Here is a 16,259-nt window from a genome sequence, read left to right as displayed (position 1 = left end):
AAGCTGCCCGGCGCGGTGCACTGTAGGTCAGCAGATTGCCCTTTGTAGATGCCCCCTGGGGACAGCAGGGTAAGGCGTGGGGGAGGCAATCGTTCTGTAAAATACAAATGTAAGCAATAAATACCCCTCACCTTCCACAACTCCAGCTCAGTACTCTGTATGGGACGCCACTCTCTTATTGTTTTCATAAATGGTGTGGGCTTGGTGGCCCTACCAGGACTAACCTCTTGCCTACGTAAGCAAAGGAGATACCTTCCGTCAGACCGACACACACCAATGGATCATAAATGCCCCTTCTGTCCGGTCTTTAATCCACCCATGAAAGAAGGTGGCGGATCTCCCGATATGACTGACTAAACATTCTCGGTCTCTCATCTAGCGGTGCTGGGAAGACATTTGTGTCCGTGTTCCATGACGTTACCGTCTGTGTCCTCCTGCGCAACCTTTTATTTCATATTTTTAGGGTGCGAGAAGACCCACAGCTCTCTTTAAGTCCATGAGCTCCTGGGATCTGCTTACTGATCGGACTTTCTCCTACCGATAATTTAAATTGGTCTATAGTGGACCTTGACCGGCTTGTTAACAGGGCCTCCCGAGCCATCCCATAATAAAGGTACGTATATTTATGGTCATAAATGGAGTATGGTGAGCATTTCAGTTGAGCAGAACCATCGTTCTACCAAATAAAGAAGGACGTAGCCTATTACTTTTGGCGATAATGCCCCCCCCCTTCTCACCTTGTTTAGTTCCAGCAATGTTCATTCCAATGAGACCTGAAACATAATCATAAAAAAGCTGCCCCAATTAGAACGTTGCGTTGATTGACCCAATGACGCCATTTTAATAATCGCATAAAGACTTTGATCCAAAGAGACAGCCGTCTCCAGCTTTTCTGTTACGTCTCGAAGAGATGGCATTGACAGAATCAGGATTCAGCGAGGGTATTAGTGCTTTGGTGTCTCAAGGACCTTCATTGAGTCCATTCCTGGAGCTTGGCATGGGCACACGTGGCCCCTCTAGGGCTATTTCACTTACACAGCCAAAATCCCAGTAAGGCAGACCATGGATTAAGTCCATGGCGCCACTCTGTGGGTGATGCTAACAGCTAAAAAAAGAGGGGATTAATGCCACCCTGCTGGCTCATGGATGTGCCCCATCCATTTGTAACTACGGCCTAATTGCAGCTTGCTTCTCCCAGTGCCAGCCAGAGCTGCCGAGTAGTCTCTGTCCATTCCAGGGACTGGATTTTAAACCGGACCCTGTATGGGTTCCAACCAGCTGGTGGAGCTGGGACTAAGCATGGAGACCCACGGACTGTACCCAATAACTCTATACCGCTACATGTGAGAAGACAGGGATGTCGGGAGGACACAGAGCCTAGCATCTGTAAAGCTTGACACAGAGCCTAGCATCTGTAAAGCTCGACACAAGGACACAGAGCCTAACATTCACAAAGCTCGACACAGGGGCACCATGCCTGGCACTGGTAAGCCCGGGACAGGGCCACGGGCAGACATGTAGCTTAGGCAAGGCATAGAGAACCAAATCCTGTCATCTGTAAGGCTTGAGGCGAGGGCACCAAGCCCGGTGGCTGTAAGGCTTGAGACGAGGGCACCAAGCCCGGTGGCTGTAAGGCTTGAGACATTGACTTTGAGCCCGGTGGCCGAAGGGCTGCGATACGATCTGCATAACCCCGGACAGGGAATCTCTTACCCAGCAGTAGAACGAACGGTGTCGGCGCCATTCCTCGCCGCAGCATCTGATCACTTCTTTCCTACTGAACATCTAGGAGGAGCCCTTCAGGAAACCACAGCCGAGTACACCGTCAGTGTCACAAGAGTGTGTTTCACAATGCCAAGCAAAAACAAAACAAAATGTAACGATGGCAGAGCAGGAAATCCGAGCTTTTCTAGCAATCGTATTTTACATACTTTCCAGATATATATATATATCACAACACCCGGAGGGGTGCGATGCACGGCGGGGGGACCCCCATTTCATCTTCTCGTGGCTACTTGCAAGCGGCCGTGTCTCCCACCCTGCTACGTCCAGGGCCGGCCCTGTCCATCCCCAACTCTTGCCCCAGCCCCTCATTTTGGCCGCCTGAAACGTTGGGGTGCATGACCAAAGCCAACAGGGTCTTAACTAACTGCCCCATGGAGAAAGGAAATGCCCCATTACCGCCCCCCCCCCTCATCTGCGTGGCCACGCTGGCAATTACAGTTATCCTATATGATGGCACGCTGGGGACGGCTGGGAGAAAATACCAAAAAACTCTTATTTCTCTTGGGTTTCTGTCCAAATGCGATGCACTATTATTATGTCCTGTGTACTCCTTGTACAATGCTGCGGTATATGATGGCGCTATAAAAAAAACACGTTGCCGGGCCCAGCCTGCAGTGTACCATTCGACCAGCAAAGTTTTATGCCCAGCAGGGTGACCACATCAGCCATGTTTTCCAAAACACGTATTGCTGACCAGCAGCCTAACGCTGGGGCAACCTGGGCATCATGTGGCATATCGGTGGGGTTTGGCTCTATAATCCATAAATCAAACCCCAAACAAGATATATATTGTATACAGTGAGACGGGGTCACTTATGGCACTTTTAGGACGCAGGGCTGTACCCTAAAATCTTACAGGCTGTCTGCACTGCGGACACTCACTTAAAGGTGGGTGGGAAGCGCTAATGGCCCCACTCTCCGGGCATTTACGGTTTTAAAGCAAAATTATAGGGCATTAGTATTAAGTCACTTATTATATAAACTACAGCAGATCACACCCGTCAGCCCATCTGGTCGCCCGTTTTTTTCTGCAGTAAAGACTCAAATTAATCAGTCGTTGGTCTCGTCAGATTCAGGAGCCGTATGTCTATCCCATGTATGTTTAAATCCCCTCACTGTACTACCCGCTACCACTTCTGCTGGGAGACTGTTCCACTTATTCACCACCCTCTCACTACAACTTTCTTTCATCTTAGTGGAACAGCACCTTTATTACATACCTCCCAGCATTTTAAAATGGTCAAAGAGGGACCATTTTGTTTTTACGAGGTGTGGTTGGGGGCTTTTATGAGGTAGTTTACCTTGTGAACTACGGATAGCTATCTGCATAACTTTATATACTAATTTGGGCCAATTAGTGCATGATGGGCTGATAAAGGGTTAATATTTTTAGTCTCGCGGTCAGCTCTTTTGCTAAGCCGGATACTGTGTTAATTATTCGCATAACAGGAAAAGCAGAATCAGTCAATTTTTTTCTCTGAGGTTAAAATAACTTTATTATTTATTTTGTTTCATTAACCGCCGCGTAACTTTTCGACCAATGCATTCATTGCAAACATTTGCCATCAGGCACGCGGCGGGCAGCTACTTCAGGGGTCCTACGGTTCCAGGGACAGTATTGGTCCAAGTCAGCTTCTTTCCCTTACAAGGCTGAGGATGGTGGGCGGGATTTATGCTCAGATAACCAATGGGAAGGTGTATTCTCAAGGCTGATGTACGGGTTCACCAATCAGGTGGCGATTAGGTAAATCAAGGATTAACCTGGCGTTTACGTCAGCCAATCAGAAGGTGAGTTGTCTCTACGGAAGCGGGCACGGTTTATTTCGGTCTATTAGCCTCTTCCATGGCCTGTCTTCGTGGCCTGGTAGTGCTGCTGCTGCTGCTGCTGCCCTTGGCAGTTTATTCGATCACACAGCCGCAGGACTCCGAGCTCACCTTCCTTCTACCGGCGGGGAGACAAGAATGCTTCTACCAGGGAGCCCTGTTCAATGGTAGCATGGAGGTGGAGTACCAGGTAAGGCAGACTGATCGCAAATCCCATCATGCTCGGCCAAAGTCCAGTCGTTCCCTGCGTCTGTATCTCTGCGTTATAAGCTGAACTTCATGCATTGGTCTGTCTCTGTCATGTTTAGCTGAAAATGATACATCAGCATAGGTAAAGTTACAGACGCTTTAGAGCTCTCAGAGGTCTCTTCTTCAGATGGAATGTCTTGTGTTTCCCTAAAGCATTCTGTAAATTGACAGTGCTGTATAAACTCATAAACTAAAAAGGCTAGTTAGGGTCCCTGGGCAGAGCATGATGGGACTTGTAGTCTCAGCCATGGGATACACTGTATACTTACCCCATGCACATTAAAATTGATTATATTTGCTGCCACCACTTCTGCCGGGAGGCTGCTCCACTTCTTAGTAAAGTAAAGCCTCCTTAATCGTCTGTACTCTCTGTCTCGGACAGGTAATAGGCGGGGCTGGACTCGACGTGGATTTTACCGTCACGTCTCCTTCGGGGGTCTTGCTCATCATGGAGAGGCGACGGTCTGACGGGGTCCACACGTGAGTGACTGTATTTATTTGCTACTTGGAGTACCCCCCCTGCTGCGTCCCTTCTTTCCCAGCCTTTCCGCTGAGCCCGCCGTTCACCCCTTCATCGTCTCTCTTTTCTCGCCCCAGCTTGGAGCCCACCGAAGCCGGCGACTACATGATCTGCTTCGATAACTCGTTCAGCACCATCTCCGAGAAGCTCGTCTTCTTCGAGATAATATTCGACGGGCAGCAGGGCGACGAGGAGCCCGATAACTGGGCAGACATGGTGGAGCCCGACGAGCTCCTGGACGTCAAGATAGAAGACATCAAGGTGGGTGAGAAAGTGTATGGCCCCCTGGTGACTTGTTGTTATCTGTTTTATAGCGCTGTCATATTCAGTAGCGCTGTACAAAGGGTCATCTCAATTCAATTCATATGAATGAAAATAAATTGAGCGATCTATGTCTCTTGATACCCGTCGTCTTGGTAACCCTCGCGGCTCTCGATTGTTAAACGGAATGCGCTCTCCTCCCCAGGAGTCCATCGAGAACATGAAGTCCAGGCTGGAGCGGAGCATGCAGATGCAGACCGTGCTCCGTGCCTTCGAGGCGCGGGACCGGAACCTGCAGGAGAGCAACCTGCAGCGCGTGAACTTCTGGTCGGCCGTCAACGTGGGAGTCCTGGTGACGGTGGCCTTCGTCCAGGTCTACATGCTGAAGAGCCTGTTTGACGACAAGCGCAAGGTTAGGACGTAATCCCGGAGGAAGCCTTCCTCCCACGGACTAGCCGGCTCGGGCTACCACGGCTGGGGATTTACACGCGGTCCTGAAACTCACCGGCACAAGAAGGCACCCGGGATCGGAATCTGCACGGAGCCTGCTGGCCGAATGGCAACCATTACAGCCTTCCCGCCAGCCATAGACATCCATCCGGTCACGACAGATACGGCCGCTTTAAACATCTCTCTGCTGAATAGAACGGAAGCGGCGTCTGCTCGGCGGTCAGACATTGGGACGGCGAGGCGCGGGCGGACGCACGGAATCCACGCCGTTCCTACGAGGGCAGAGTCCGTTTAATGCTCCCGACGTCGTCAAAACAAATGCCAAACGCAGCAAAAAAACGTTCGTGGGGATTTCTCTTCTAATCTATTTCTATGCAACGATGAACCGGAGCACAAACTTTCCTCTCTCCGCGCCGGCCGCTTCAGACGCCGCTCTGTCCGTTGCCGGGAGATGCAGATTCTTAATCCCGCGTGCCTTTGTTTGATCCGTTCCTTTGATTGAATATTACTGCCTCTTATGGAGCAGCTAAACATTTGGTGCAAATCGTAATTTTAGGAATTTTCTATTACAAAAATGTATTTCGTTATTAAAATATCTACCCCCTTTTTGTTAAAATGGTATGTATACAATATATATATATTTTTTAATAGTACTATGCAATATGATCCACACTATATATATATTATTTTTTTTTTTCTTGGAAGGTGTGATTTATTTTTCTGTCTGGCCTTAGTGAAATTTATATATATTTTTTTAATTGCAGAAGGACCCGTAAAAAAAGTGTTTTAACAAACCGTACTGTCTTAACCAATAGAAATTTACGTATTTCGTAAAACTTTTTTTCTATTTTCTTTGTACTTTTTAGGAAGGTACGGAGCTTTAGACAACCACGTTGCTGCTATTTGCCAATTTTATACCTGTATAAAGCGTCGCCGTGCCGGTTTAGCGCACCTCTTAGTTGACAAACGGCGTCTGAAATGTTTACTTGTTTTTTCTGCGCAGTAATTTTTTTTAAAAAAATTTGTTTCATACTACGAATGATGGTACTTTATTATTAATATTGAGTCAATAAACCATTTTTAACCCAGAATGTAATATTTTCAATATCTTGGCTGTGTCGGAGATGGAAAATTAGCCTATGCGCCTACTTAGTGGTCAACTTTAAAGAATCTTCCCAAAAGCGAAGGGGGCTGATCCGTGTCCCTAATCTCAAACTATTAGGTTTCCTTTAAAGAAAAAAAAGTTAGACCCCCCCCCCCCTGCATAACTGATTGTATCTAATTTCCATAAATCACAAAAGCCCCCAAAAATGCAGAATTTTCATATTTAACTTTTTTTATTTAATCATTTTTGTTAATTGTAAGGCAAAAAACATGCTAGATCCCCCCCCCAGGTGTAACAAAGTGTCCGTTCAGAACATTAAAAAGAAAAATGCGTAAAAACTTTGTTGCGATGCGTCCGATTAATTTCTGATGCAGTTCATTTCATTCCTGTGTCCTTTTTTTGTCCCCCCAACGTTTTTAGTTAGGTTTTCTTTTTTTGTTAAAGGCCCCCCCATATGATTAATATTTATATAAAGTTTGTTTAAAATTTTATTCAGATTACAGAAATTACCTCATTTATTACCATATTTTACAAAAACAAAAAAGTACAGTTTGAACAAATCTTGGAAAAAAATCTTGAGCAATTCTGGTGCAAAGTTTGGAATAGGGAGCAGTCGCCATAGCAACCAGTGGACTGTTCATTAGTTACTACACAACCTTTTACAGCTGTGTCATAGTTCCTTTTTGTTTCGAGGAACCTGGAGGGAGCGAGGATAACATCCAGCCATTGTTTAGTGTTACCTGGGAATTGGCGAATTAACCCCTTGTGGTGCGGATGCCAGTGCATTAACTGGTTCCACCTGCACACAGCGCTCGGTTTACCGCACCGTGACTGGAACCATCGTAGGCTGGTTTTTTTTTGTTTGTTCTACATTCATCCGCCAAAACTGGGAAAATCAAACCACGAACGCGATTTAACGCAAAGTGGAAAGATATCGTTATAGGTGGCGGAGGTTATGCTTCACCTGTACTTTAAAACACTAGCAATATGCAAAACATCGTCCACATCTACAGTGATACCTCCCAAAATATACATAATCCTCAATAATCCAGAATCCTTACAGCCCCCCTAAACCTCCGGAACAACCGCACTAATAATATCCGTGTAGTTGCCGGTTTCTTTCCGTCTGGTCCAGTGTATTTCTCAAATCAATAAGAAGCATCCTCGAATTTGCAGCTTGTGATTGGCTACTGTAGCCACCATCATGGTATATTCTCCACCAATCCCAGTCCAAAAATTCAAGCAAGACAAGGCTGATTCTAGAGCTTCCGCCAACCGATTAACGTCCCCCCCCCCACGCTCAGCAGACTATTGGGTAACACCAATATAACAACTCTGACCCAAAATCGATTAAATCTGGACGAGATCTCCCGTGGAACGTGGAAGGAATCGGCGTTCCCTGGGGCGAAGATGATCTGGGTTTGGTCGGCGTTACTGGGAAAGGGACCAAAAGGAGGAAGATGGGTTCTCATCACCAAAGCGATGGTTTAGCGGGGGTGGTGGGGGGTGGTCTCCTGAAAAAGAGAGAATGAACAATAATGAAAAAAATATTTCAACATCGCTCAGAGAATAATTCTTTTATTATATTATTTTAAGATCCTTAAGCATGGAAGTGCGTAGTAAAGCACTGGGGCATATAGGGTGGGATTCAGCGCCTTTTTAATTCAAGACTATACGTTAAAAACATATACGCTGCCTCCATTTATCGGTCGCATTGTTCCCCAGGTTCTACTTTAGAACTTTTATCATCAAGTGAAACTTCATGGGAGGGAACGCGGTGAATTGCGACGAGATAAAACTGAAGAGGAGGAGCTCGGGAAATAATCACATAGTAGGGGAAAGAAGATAAGATAAGAACCAGTCGGCCCGTCTAGTCTGCCCGTTTTTCCTGATGTAGAGACTCGGACGCTTCTGATGAGAGGCTGTTCCGTTTATCTACCACCCTGAAAGCTAAGCGTCATCACCAGGGGCTGTTTTCCCTTCTTGGGTCATGTCCTGGCGCTCAGATCTGAGGATGCCCGGCGTGAGGTAGGCCCCGGGGGGTGGCAGAGGGAGCCATAATAAATACACCATGGATTTAAGGAGAACGTTGTAAACAAAAAATGGCAGAAAAGCAGAAGTTTGAAGGTTCTTTATGGTTATGAGCACTCAGGGCCACGCTGGGGATGACTAGGCAGCCGTAACACTTTAAGGCCAGTGGCCGTCAAAAAGGCATGTACAGCGTGGGACCCCTCGGGTGCAGCTGGACGCTGCAGGATCCGTTCTCCCTCTGGAGCTGCAGTCCCAGAAGGCATTTGGCCCTATTGGGCCCCAACCCACCCGAAAGAAAAAGGGACACAGAAAACCAACATTGGACAAGACTGGGGTCTCCAAAATGAATCTATAGCCAGACTAGAATAATGGTTTCCCTCATATCACCATCCATCACAAGTCTTCTCCTCCTGTTGGAGAGGGTCGGAGCTGGCCCTGTATAATGTATAATTCAATGCTCACACTGAAGGAGGATCATAATACTGATAAGTTTTAAAATGTCTATTGGTGCTGCTGATCACACTTTACTGACTGACGTCCAATAAAATGTCCTGTTCATATACAACATAATCTTTATTAATTACATCAAATATTTATCTTCAGGGCAGGAATGCTCCTAAGAGCCCGTCCCTTCGCCTGAATAGCAGACTTATTTAGCTATACATCCCAACAGTCCTAAATCAACCCCTACGCTCTTACACTTTGCCTGATGGGCCTAAAAGCTACAATAATTATAAATTAAATCATGTAAATAAAATACATTATTCCTTTGAGTGTCTTCACTCGTATATAAAGCTGTAAAGAGGGTACAAATGTTGAAGTCATTAAGTTATTAAGTTGGGCTAATAGCGCCTGCTTCACAATCCTGAAGGACAAAACATTTATTAAGAATTTAATCATTTCGATGAATTCTAATAGATTCCGCGCCAGAATCTCTCACTGCTATCGTTCACGATCCCCTATTGCAACCGAGCCACGAAACCCGCTGGCGTTCTATAACCGGAACGCGGCAACGTCCGTCGTATTATATGAATCAAGAGACCAGGCCAACGTTATAATAATTATGTTTTATATTTATTATCTTTTTTTATTTCCGTTTAAGGCGTCTTTTTATGTGTTTCTACGATCCAAGCAATTCTAGTGAAATTTCAATCCAAAAGCTGGATGCGATGATAGGGCGATAAATTGTTTGGTTAGGGTAATAACGGCAGCCGACATACAGGTGGTAATTTTTTGCCAGGGAATTTAAAAATATTCATGTGTAAAATGGTCACAGAGGGGCATCTTGGCCTGAGGGGATGCGATGAGAGGCATGATAGGTGTGGGCTTTACCGACACAATGTATTTTGTGATGTTTGTGCGTATAAGAAAGAGGGACGTTAGCACAGGGACTGTCCTCCTTACACAGAGACACCTGGGAGGTATGCCTAATTTACCTTCTGGCTCCACTTAATCTCATTTCCTGGCGCCAGAATCATTTTCTGTGGTTACTTTTTTGTGTTTTGGTTCTTACTTGGTTTCCCGTCTTTGCACCGGGGCTTTTCCAGCAACTAACCCACTCTACTTCTGCTTCACTTTTGATGTCAATTCACACCCAAAAAGCATTTAAAATATATAAATTATATACATTTTCAATGCGATTTGGGTCCGTAACATCCTCCTGAGATATTCTTCACCAACTGTACTAATTGATTATCCTCGATCCTCCCTACAGCCTGTGGATTATCCCCTTCTCCAAAAACTAATCTCTTGGATTCCGGTACCACCTCTGCCCTGACGACACTCCGATTCACTTTCCTCCTCCGACCTCTCTTCTCACACATCTTAAATACGGAGCTAATGATTATTGCCCCCAACTTCTCCATCCGCAATTGGACATTTCCACCAAAGCGTCACGCTTGACTCTGCTCTCTCCTTCACATTCACTCGCTTGTGATATCCTAATCACAAAACTCCCCACTATCTGCTCTTGCCTCCCGTCTTCTGCTAATCCAATTCACCCCGAACATCTCTGCCCGGGGTAATAGTCTTCTCCCCATCTTCATCTGCTGTCCCCCTGTGCCAGTCCCTTCACCGAGTCCCCATACCCTCCTAACTCTTACCTCCAGAGCCCAAAACTCTACGACCCCTATCGCTCTGCTCTTCCCACACCTTCTCTCCTCTCCCCTCTGTCACTCTCTGTATCTATTCCGATACAATTTATACCCCAGATACCTGTATTCTGAAAGAAACCATCTACTCTTCCAGATCTCCAGCAGCCTTCACGCGAATCACACCATCCTTGCCCAAACAGACACTTGGCTTCTGTCTCGTTCCACCTTCCCCTCCTCTCCACCGGCACGTTTTTACCTCCCCTCATGTTATTGTTAATTTAGATTACCCCTCCCCCCTTCTGTAACTGTGCTTCGGAATCTCCTGGCACTCTATAAATATAATGTAATAAGTAGGTATAAGCCTCATTAAACCGACCATTGTAGCCAACGTTCCGAAGGACAATATCTGACCAAGAATGGACGTCGCAGTCACGTCTCAAACTATCTTCACTACCTCCAGTACAGCTCGATGGCTTTACTTACACCAGAAATTCATTATCTTTGACATTCCGTGACATCAACAAGAATCCGACCTTTAGCACCCAAGGGGTAGGAAGAATAAAAAACCGGGGGTCCAATCCCCAGCTACGAAGCAGACACAACGAAGCTCCGGTGAAGCTTCAAGGGCGCCTGCAAGCTGAGCAGCCAGCGGAGTCTCCATAGAGGTTCAGCGAGGCTTACTAGGAAGACCGCCATGTTTTTCTCCTCTAAGAACAGTTTGGTGGGCCCTTAATTTTATAATATGTTACGATACATGAAATCCAACCGTTCCAAGACATCAGTAACTGCGTCGAGCCAACTAAGACGGACGTCAAACTTCTCCATGACCGCGCGGGCAGCCAGAATCATCTACAGATCATCAGCGTGTAAACGATCAATGAGTACCTTACTTGCCCAAAGATGAATTCAGCCATTCCTTATTAAACTCTCGTATTAAACTGGGTCACCATCTCTACGGTCGGCGCGTTCCGGAGCCTTACAGCCTTTGCAGCGCCATATTTGTTTATGTTGTTGTTCTGACTCTCTTATCATAATACATAGGATCTTATACAGATGATGAGGCACCTCGTCTACATAACCGAAATCCTTCATTTCCTTCACTAAGTTTCTGCCTCTTATTTATATTTTTTCCCAAAACCATATCTTTTTAACAAGTCGTTGTCCAGCCCCAAACTCAATGTCTGCGTATGGCGAGCGATGTTGGATCCACCTCGTGCCGCTTCTTCCCCGAGTTACGACTCCCAGTCTTACCGTTTAGCTCATTACTTTGCTTTACACGACGGGGTTATTTGACGGAAGAGTAGCAGACAGAAACAGCTGAGAAGAGAAGGCCGGAGGTCTCATAGTTTCAGCTCAGGAGCCTCCAGCAGGCAGCTCGCCTTCTTCGATAAATCCTTAATCCCTAAAACGCTTCATTAACTCTCAATCGCTCAAATTAACCATAAATAAGTCTAATTAAACGAAACGTTGGAGACCCCAGCTTGACTTGGTGAGCGGCTGTGTAGAATAATGACATTTTGCGAGTTACTTGGGCTCTAAAGGTGCCGTTCCACTGGGAATAATTGTCATGCAAAGTTTAGCCTTACCCTGAATTCTCCTGGAGATGCTTTATTATATTTATTATATATGACAAAAGCAGGCACTGACTGCTGCCATAGATACTGAAAACTATATTGGGCTATATGTGTTTTAAGTGATAAAGTAAAAGGAAGAAAATACAGATCTGCTAAGGTTTGTGTGATATGAGTGAGAGCCCCAGTGGAACTGCATCTTTAAAGGAGAAAGAACGAGCGTGCAGCGCGTGGAAAGTACTAAAGAGAAGCATTCACCCGAAAGTAACGGACACCCAGAAGTGAAACCAGCAGTCACCAGAAGAATAAAGTTCCCTTTATTTGTTTTAGTTTATTAATAAGGTACAGAGTTGGGGAGGCACTTCGCACGATACAGGAGAGGCCATTCCCAGACAGGGTAAAAGCATCAATCATCTGAGCTGCTCCTCTCCTCGTCCAAAGACAATCAAGAGACCGCAATCAACATCACTGCAGAGCATCACCCACTGCAGAGCATCACCCACTGCCTTTAAGCTCCATACGATTGCCGCAGTAGGAACCGGGCGTAGTTTTACGGCACGGCTACCCTTTTATATGTAATATGTTGCAGGTCCTCCAAGTTGTAGAAGAGCGGCACAGGTCAGGGGCGCAGTTGCTTGTTTAGCCACACGGACAGTCACCGATCTGGTCCGATAAGGGCTATGGGAATAGGGGGATGGCTCTTCCCCTTACCAAATGCTGATGTGTTGTTGGGGTCCCCGTGGGTTGCTTGGGTAACTGGAAACGTGCGGAGAAGCCCCCAGGACCCTCTAGTTTATCGCGGTGGAACTGCTTTGTAGGGGGTATGAAACCCCCGGGGCCGCACTCGTTTAGGTAACCCATCGCCTAAGGCGCATTTAAAGGATTGAGGTCAATGGCACGACCAGTAACATTTTTGTAATTCAATAAATCTCAATGATAAAATCACCACCCGTCCTCCGTCTACCACAACCAATCAGCTTTCCCAAAAGCAGGGGGCAACCATAGAAATGCCCCGGCACGCTGTTAAGAAGGCTGCTCCCATATAAATGCTGGGATTTAGCAAATTAAAAAAAAAAAGTCCTGATAAAGTGACTATAGTTTTGTGAACCCGGGAGCAGCGAGCGGCGGTATCTACGCCTTTATAAATGTACGCGTGACGTGGCCATTAAAACCGCACACGCGGCCACCGACCATTTATTACCCAGCAGTAAACCTTCACTAAACTTCTCATGCGGACCCTCAAACAAATTCTGGGCGTTACTCAATGTCTTAGAGGAACCCAGCGTCTCATAATACATGGAAATGGCGCTCGGACCCCGTTCTCTAACCCAGAGATATATAACGGGAGATAAGAAGGTTGAGGAGACGAGGAAATTCCCGACAACCTACGAACGGGTCACGGGAATTGTAGACCAAGAGCTGGAGACCAACAGGGTTGGTACATATGTTGTGAGGCTATCTCCTCCACCTCGTCGGTGGCATCTGATGTCAACGGGCGAGCGTTAAAAGGACGTCTCCGCTCTCCCTCCCAACCTGGAGGACCAAGCAACATTATTAACTCCGCGGGTTCCTGAAAAGCGCCGGACGACTTTGTCTTCGGTTCCACTAGCAAACCGCAACTTCCACCCCCCTATCATCGGCATAAAGGCACTGATTAAGGAGAAAACCACTAAATCATGGATAGAGGTTTTTTTGTTCATTGTTAATTACATCGGAAAACAAATGCAAAGTCTTAAAGATCTCAAAAAACAAAACAAAAAAACACTGTACATAATTCGATAGGAACAGAAGCGGGATAGTAAATTCTACACAGGTAGAAAGCACTTAAATACTAAAAGGCGGATAAATAGAGGCCCTGCATCTTGTATATTACATACAATTGAATGTTAAACAGTTTTTTTCTTGCAGAAATTACACATTTTTTTACTCCATTTTTCTTTAACCCTGCATTCTTTTTCTCGTCGGCTTCTGTCAACGTGACCTTTAATGGTATAGAAATAGACTTTAGTGCCGGATTATCTCGACTACATTAAAAAAAAAAAAAAAGAAAATCAGTTTCTTCTTATAGGACAGTGGGGGTGGGGGGGGGTGGAGCAGGAATCTGCCATTTCGATAACGCTTTGTGAGAAAGGCTCGAGACGCGCTGAAGAATTGGGAAGCAGCGGACGTCCGAGTCGAACATTTATATATATCGGCTGGGGGGGTACGGGAGATCAGATCGGGGGAGCCCTTCTGCATCGGAAATAATGGATGAAATGTAGCAAAATCTAAGAATTTGCAGAATTGCTTGTTTTTATACGTAACGGCCGGTTTTGGACGCGCCATTACTGAATTAAAAAAGAGGGGAAGAAAGTCTAAGTTTCCTGCAATTTAAGCCAATTTCCGTCCCCTGTTATGTCGTCGCTCTACAAAATGGCAGCTTCTTCGGTTCAGTCTAAAAACGTGCTTTTCTCCTCGGAGCGAACGTGCCCCGCGGTTAAACGGCTCTCTGTATTAACAATTATTCTCTTTTTTTTACGGGTTTGACGAATCAAAAAAGTCTATTTCTATGGAAGTGGTCAGGAGCGACGTGTGCGCAGGGCATCGAGCCGGATGGACACTGTGTCTGTGAGAGGGGAGACAGGAGCGCGCCCCGTGTTTAGTCCCGTCTCTCCCTCATCCCACACAGAAAACTGCAGAGCTGTGATCTCTAACGGCCCCCAGCGGCCCCTCTCCGCTCTTAGTCTAACAAAGAGGGCTCCGCCGGTCGGATTATGGTAGGCCTGTTTGGGGCGGCGGGAGGTCTCCGGCTGCAAAAACGAAGAGAGTGGGGGGTGAGACAGCTCAGGCGAAGTGAGCAAAGAAACGGGGTCATCCGCGAGCGCCGCGTACCAGGAGGCAAAGACGCTTAAAGCAATGACTGGCATCCTACCGCTGATTTACAAAACACTCATTCGGGGCACTGCATTGATTAACAGTCTCATCAAGACTTGGCAAAAGCTGTAGCTCGCCGGCCATTGCAGAAATACAAGTCACATGACGCCAGTCAGGCACAGAGCATCATGGGAGTTGTAGTTCAAGGCTATCTTTACTTCAATTAGAAATAGGCTACTCATAGGTCTCACAATCATTAACTGAGACACTTATAATAATAAATGGTTTTATAGCCTGCTGAATAAATTATCTGCGTCTTTACACCGCTGGCGCCCTACAGCGCGGCAATGTTTCTTATCGGTGGGTTTATTCTCAGGATGACCGTCGGCGCTGTGTGTATATTACTACTTCACAAAGTTTAAAAAGGTGCTTTTATACCAATGGAAATCCCATTGATTACTATGCACCAGAGCTGCTTTTATATTATATAGATTTTATATTTAAATATATATAACTCAGCTAAGCGATATACATACAGCGTTGTTAGGCTATTCTAAGAGTAAACAGACCGACTTTAATTTACTGTAATGGGTAACGGGTACGGGGTATAGATTCAGCTTGGTACACACGCCATGCACACAACTCTGTATTATACAGCACAGCACTTCCATCATTCCCAGGCCTGGTTTCACAAAACTAAAAAAGGTTTTTTTTGTCGTCACCCAGCAGCGAAATCCCCCAATTGATGGCCCATGGCTACTAAGGAGCGCGCCAGGAATCACTAATGTAAAAGACTAACCCTTGCCAGGTTGTCGACCCGGTGATGAAAACCAGCCCTGAATGCAAGCACTGTATTATACAGCGCACCGGCATGTCACCAAATGCAGATTAAACAGTGGAGATTTAAGCTTTATGGGAGTTTTGATATAGGGCGACATGCGGGTTACTAAAGCTGCAGCAGGCGGTACAGTATGGAGACGAGGCGTTACAAAGGGGAACATGCTGGATAAAAGGGTAAAATTAAGCGGTGAAGATGGCACGATTAAACGGGATACAATGCCCACCCCAGCTGTACGGAGACGATGCGCTATTAAAGGGCAGCATGCATATAACATAAATTAAAATATTTCCTAGCTGCGTAACGATAACGCGGGATAACGTGCAGATTATCGGCGCCCAGAATTAACTGGACCGTTACACAGCGGCACAGAAGTCCTTACCTGGGCACACCGGGGGGCACGCCGGGTGGAATGCGGGCAGGCCGAGATGGAATCTGTGGGGGTGCAGCGAAAGGGTCATTGTTAGCAGCAAAGGGCCCTTGGGGACCTGGGCGGGAGGGGATAGGTGGGGCCACGAAGCTGGAACCGCCGACAGGCACTGGAATAAGCGGGGGGCCCGGAGTCGGCCCCCGGACTGCAGGGGGGCGGCTGGGGGGAAGGATGGTGGAGACGGGCCTCCGTTGCATGTTTGGGCTGAAAAAGAAAGAAAAAGACCAAAACACAGCTAAATTAAAAGTT

At 46.4% G+C, this 16,259-nt stretch overlaps 3 protein-coding genes across 9 annotated transcripts in view; 1 reads left to right on the top strand and 2 right to left on the bottom strand.

The window, feature by feature from the left end:
- Positions 1–1,848, bottom strand: part of LOC128491548 (uncharacterized) — a 6,205-nt gene extending 4,357 nt beyond the window's left edge. Inside the window, exons 1-3 of the mRNA XM_053463867.1 lie at positions 1,714–1,848; positions 738–773; positions 1–94 (exon numbers count right to left, since the gene is read on the bottom strand). The exon at positions 1–94 is cut by the window's left edge and continues 209 nt beyond it. Of these exons, the coding sequence (XP_053319842.1) occupies positions 1–94; positions 738–773; positions 1,714–1,759 (176 nt within the window). The 5' untranslated portion in view covers positions 1,760–1,848. The remainder of the gene's footprint in view (positions 95–737; positions 774–1,713) is intronic.
- Positions 1,849–3,573: 1,725 nt separating this feature from the next.
- TMED1 (transmembrane p24 trafficking protein 1) lies at positions 3,574–5,069 on the top strand. Its single transcript, XM_053464318.1, has 4 exons — positions 3,574–3,799; positions 4,241–4,338; positions 4,456–4,639; positions 4,845–5,069. Exons 1-4 carry the CDS (start codon positions 3,629–3,631, stop codon positions 5,061–5,063), a joined length of 672 nt encoding a protein of 223 aa, XP_053320293.1. The 5' UTR covers positions 3,574–3,628; the 3' UTR covers positions 5,064–5,069.
- Positions 5,070–6,407: 1,338 nt separating this feature from the next.
- DNM2 (dynamin 2) overlaps positions 6,408–16,259 on the bottom strand; it is a 35,206-nt gene continuing 25,354 nt past the window's right edge. For 4 of the 7 annotated variants that reach the window (XM_053464827.1, XM_053464828.1, XM_053464829.1 and 1 more), the window contains 2 exons: positions 15,963–16,214; positions 14,409–14,678 (listed from right to left, as the gene is read on the bottom strand). In XM_053464827.1, coding sequence (XP_053320802.1) covers positions 14,609–14,678; positions 15,963–16,214 — 322 coding nt within the window. In that variant the 3' untranslated portion in view covers positions 14,409–14,608. Of the gene's footprint in view, positions 7,709–13,587; positions 13,871–14,408; positions 14,679–15,962; positions 16,215–16,259 lie in introns of those variants that run through there. The other 3 variants (XM_053464831.1, XM_053464833.1, XM_053464834.1) reach the window with 2 other exon arrangements.

Source organism: Spea bombifrons, chromosome 4, assembly GCF_027358695.1.
Source record: "Spea bombifrons isolate aSpeBom1 chromosome 4, aSpeBom1.2.pri, whole genome shotgun sequence".
Taxonomy (NCBI): Eukaryota; Metazoa; Chordata; class Amphibia; order Anura; family Pelobatidae; genus Spea; species Spea bombifrons.
The sequence above is the reverse complement of the archived record's forward strand: the minus strand, read 5'-3'. Positions and strand labels throughout refer to the sequence as shown.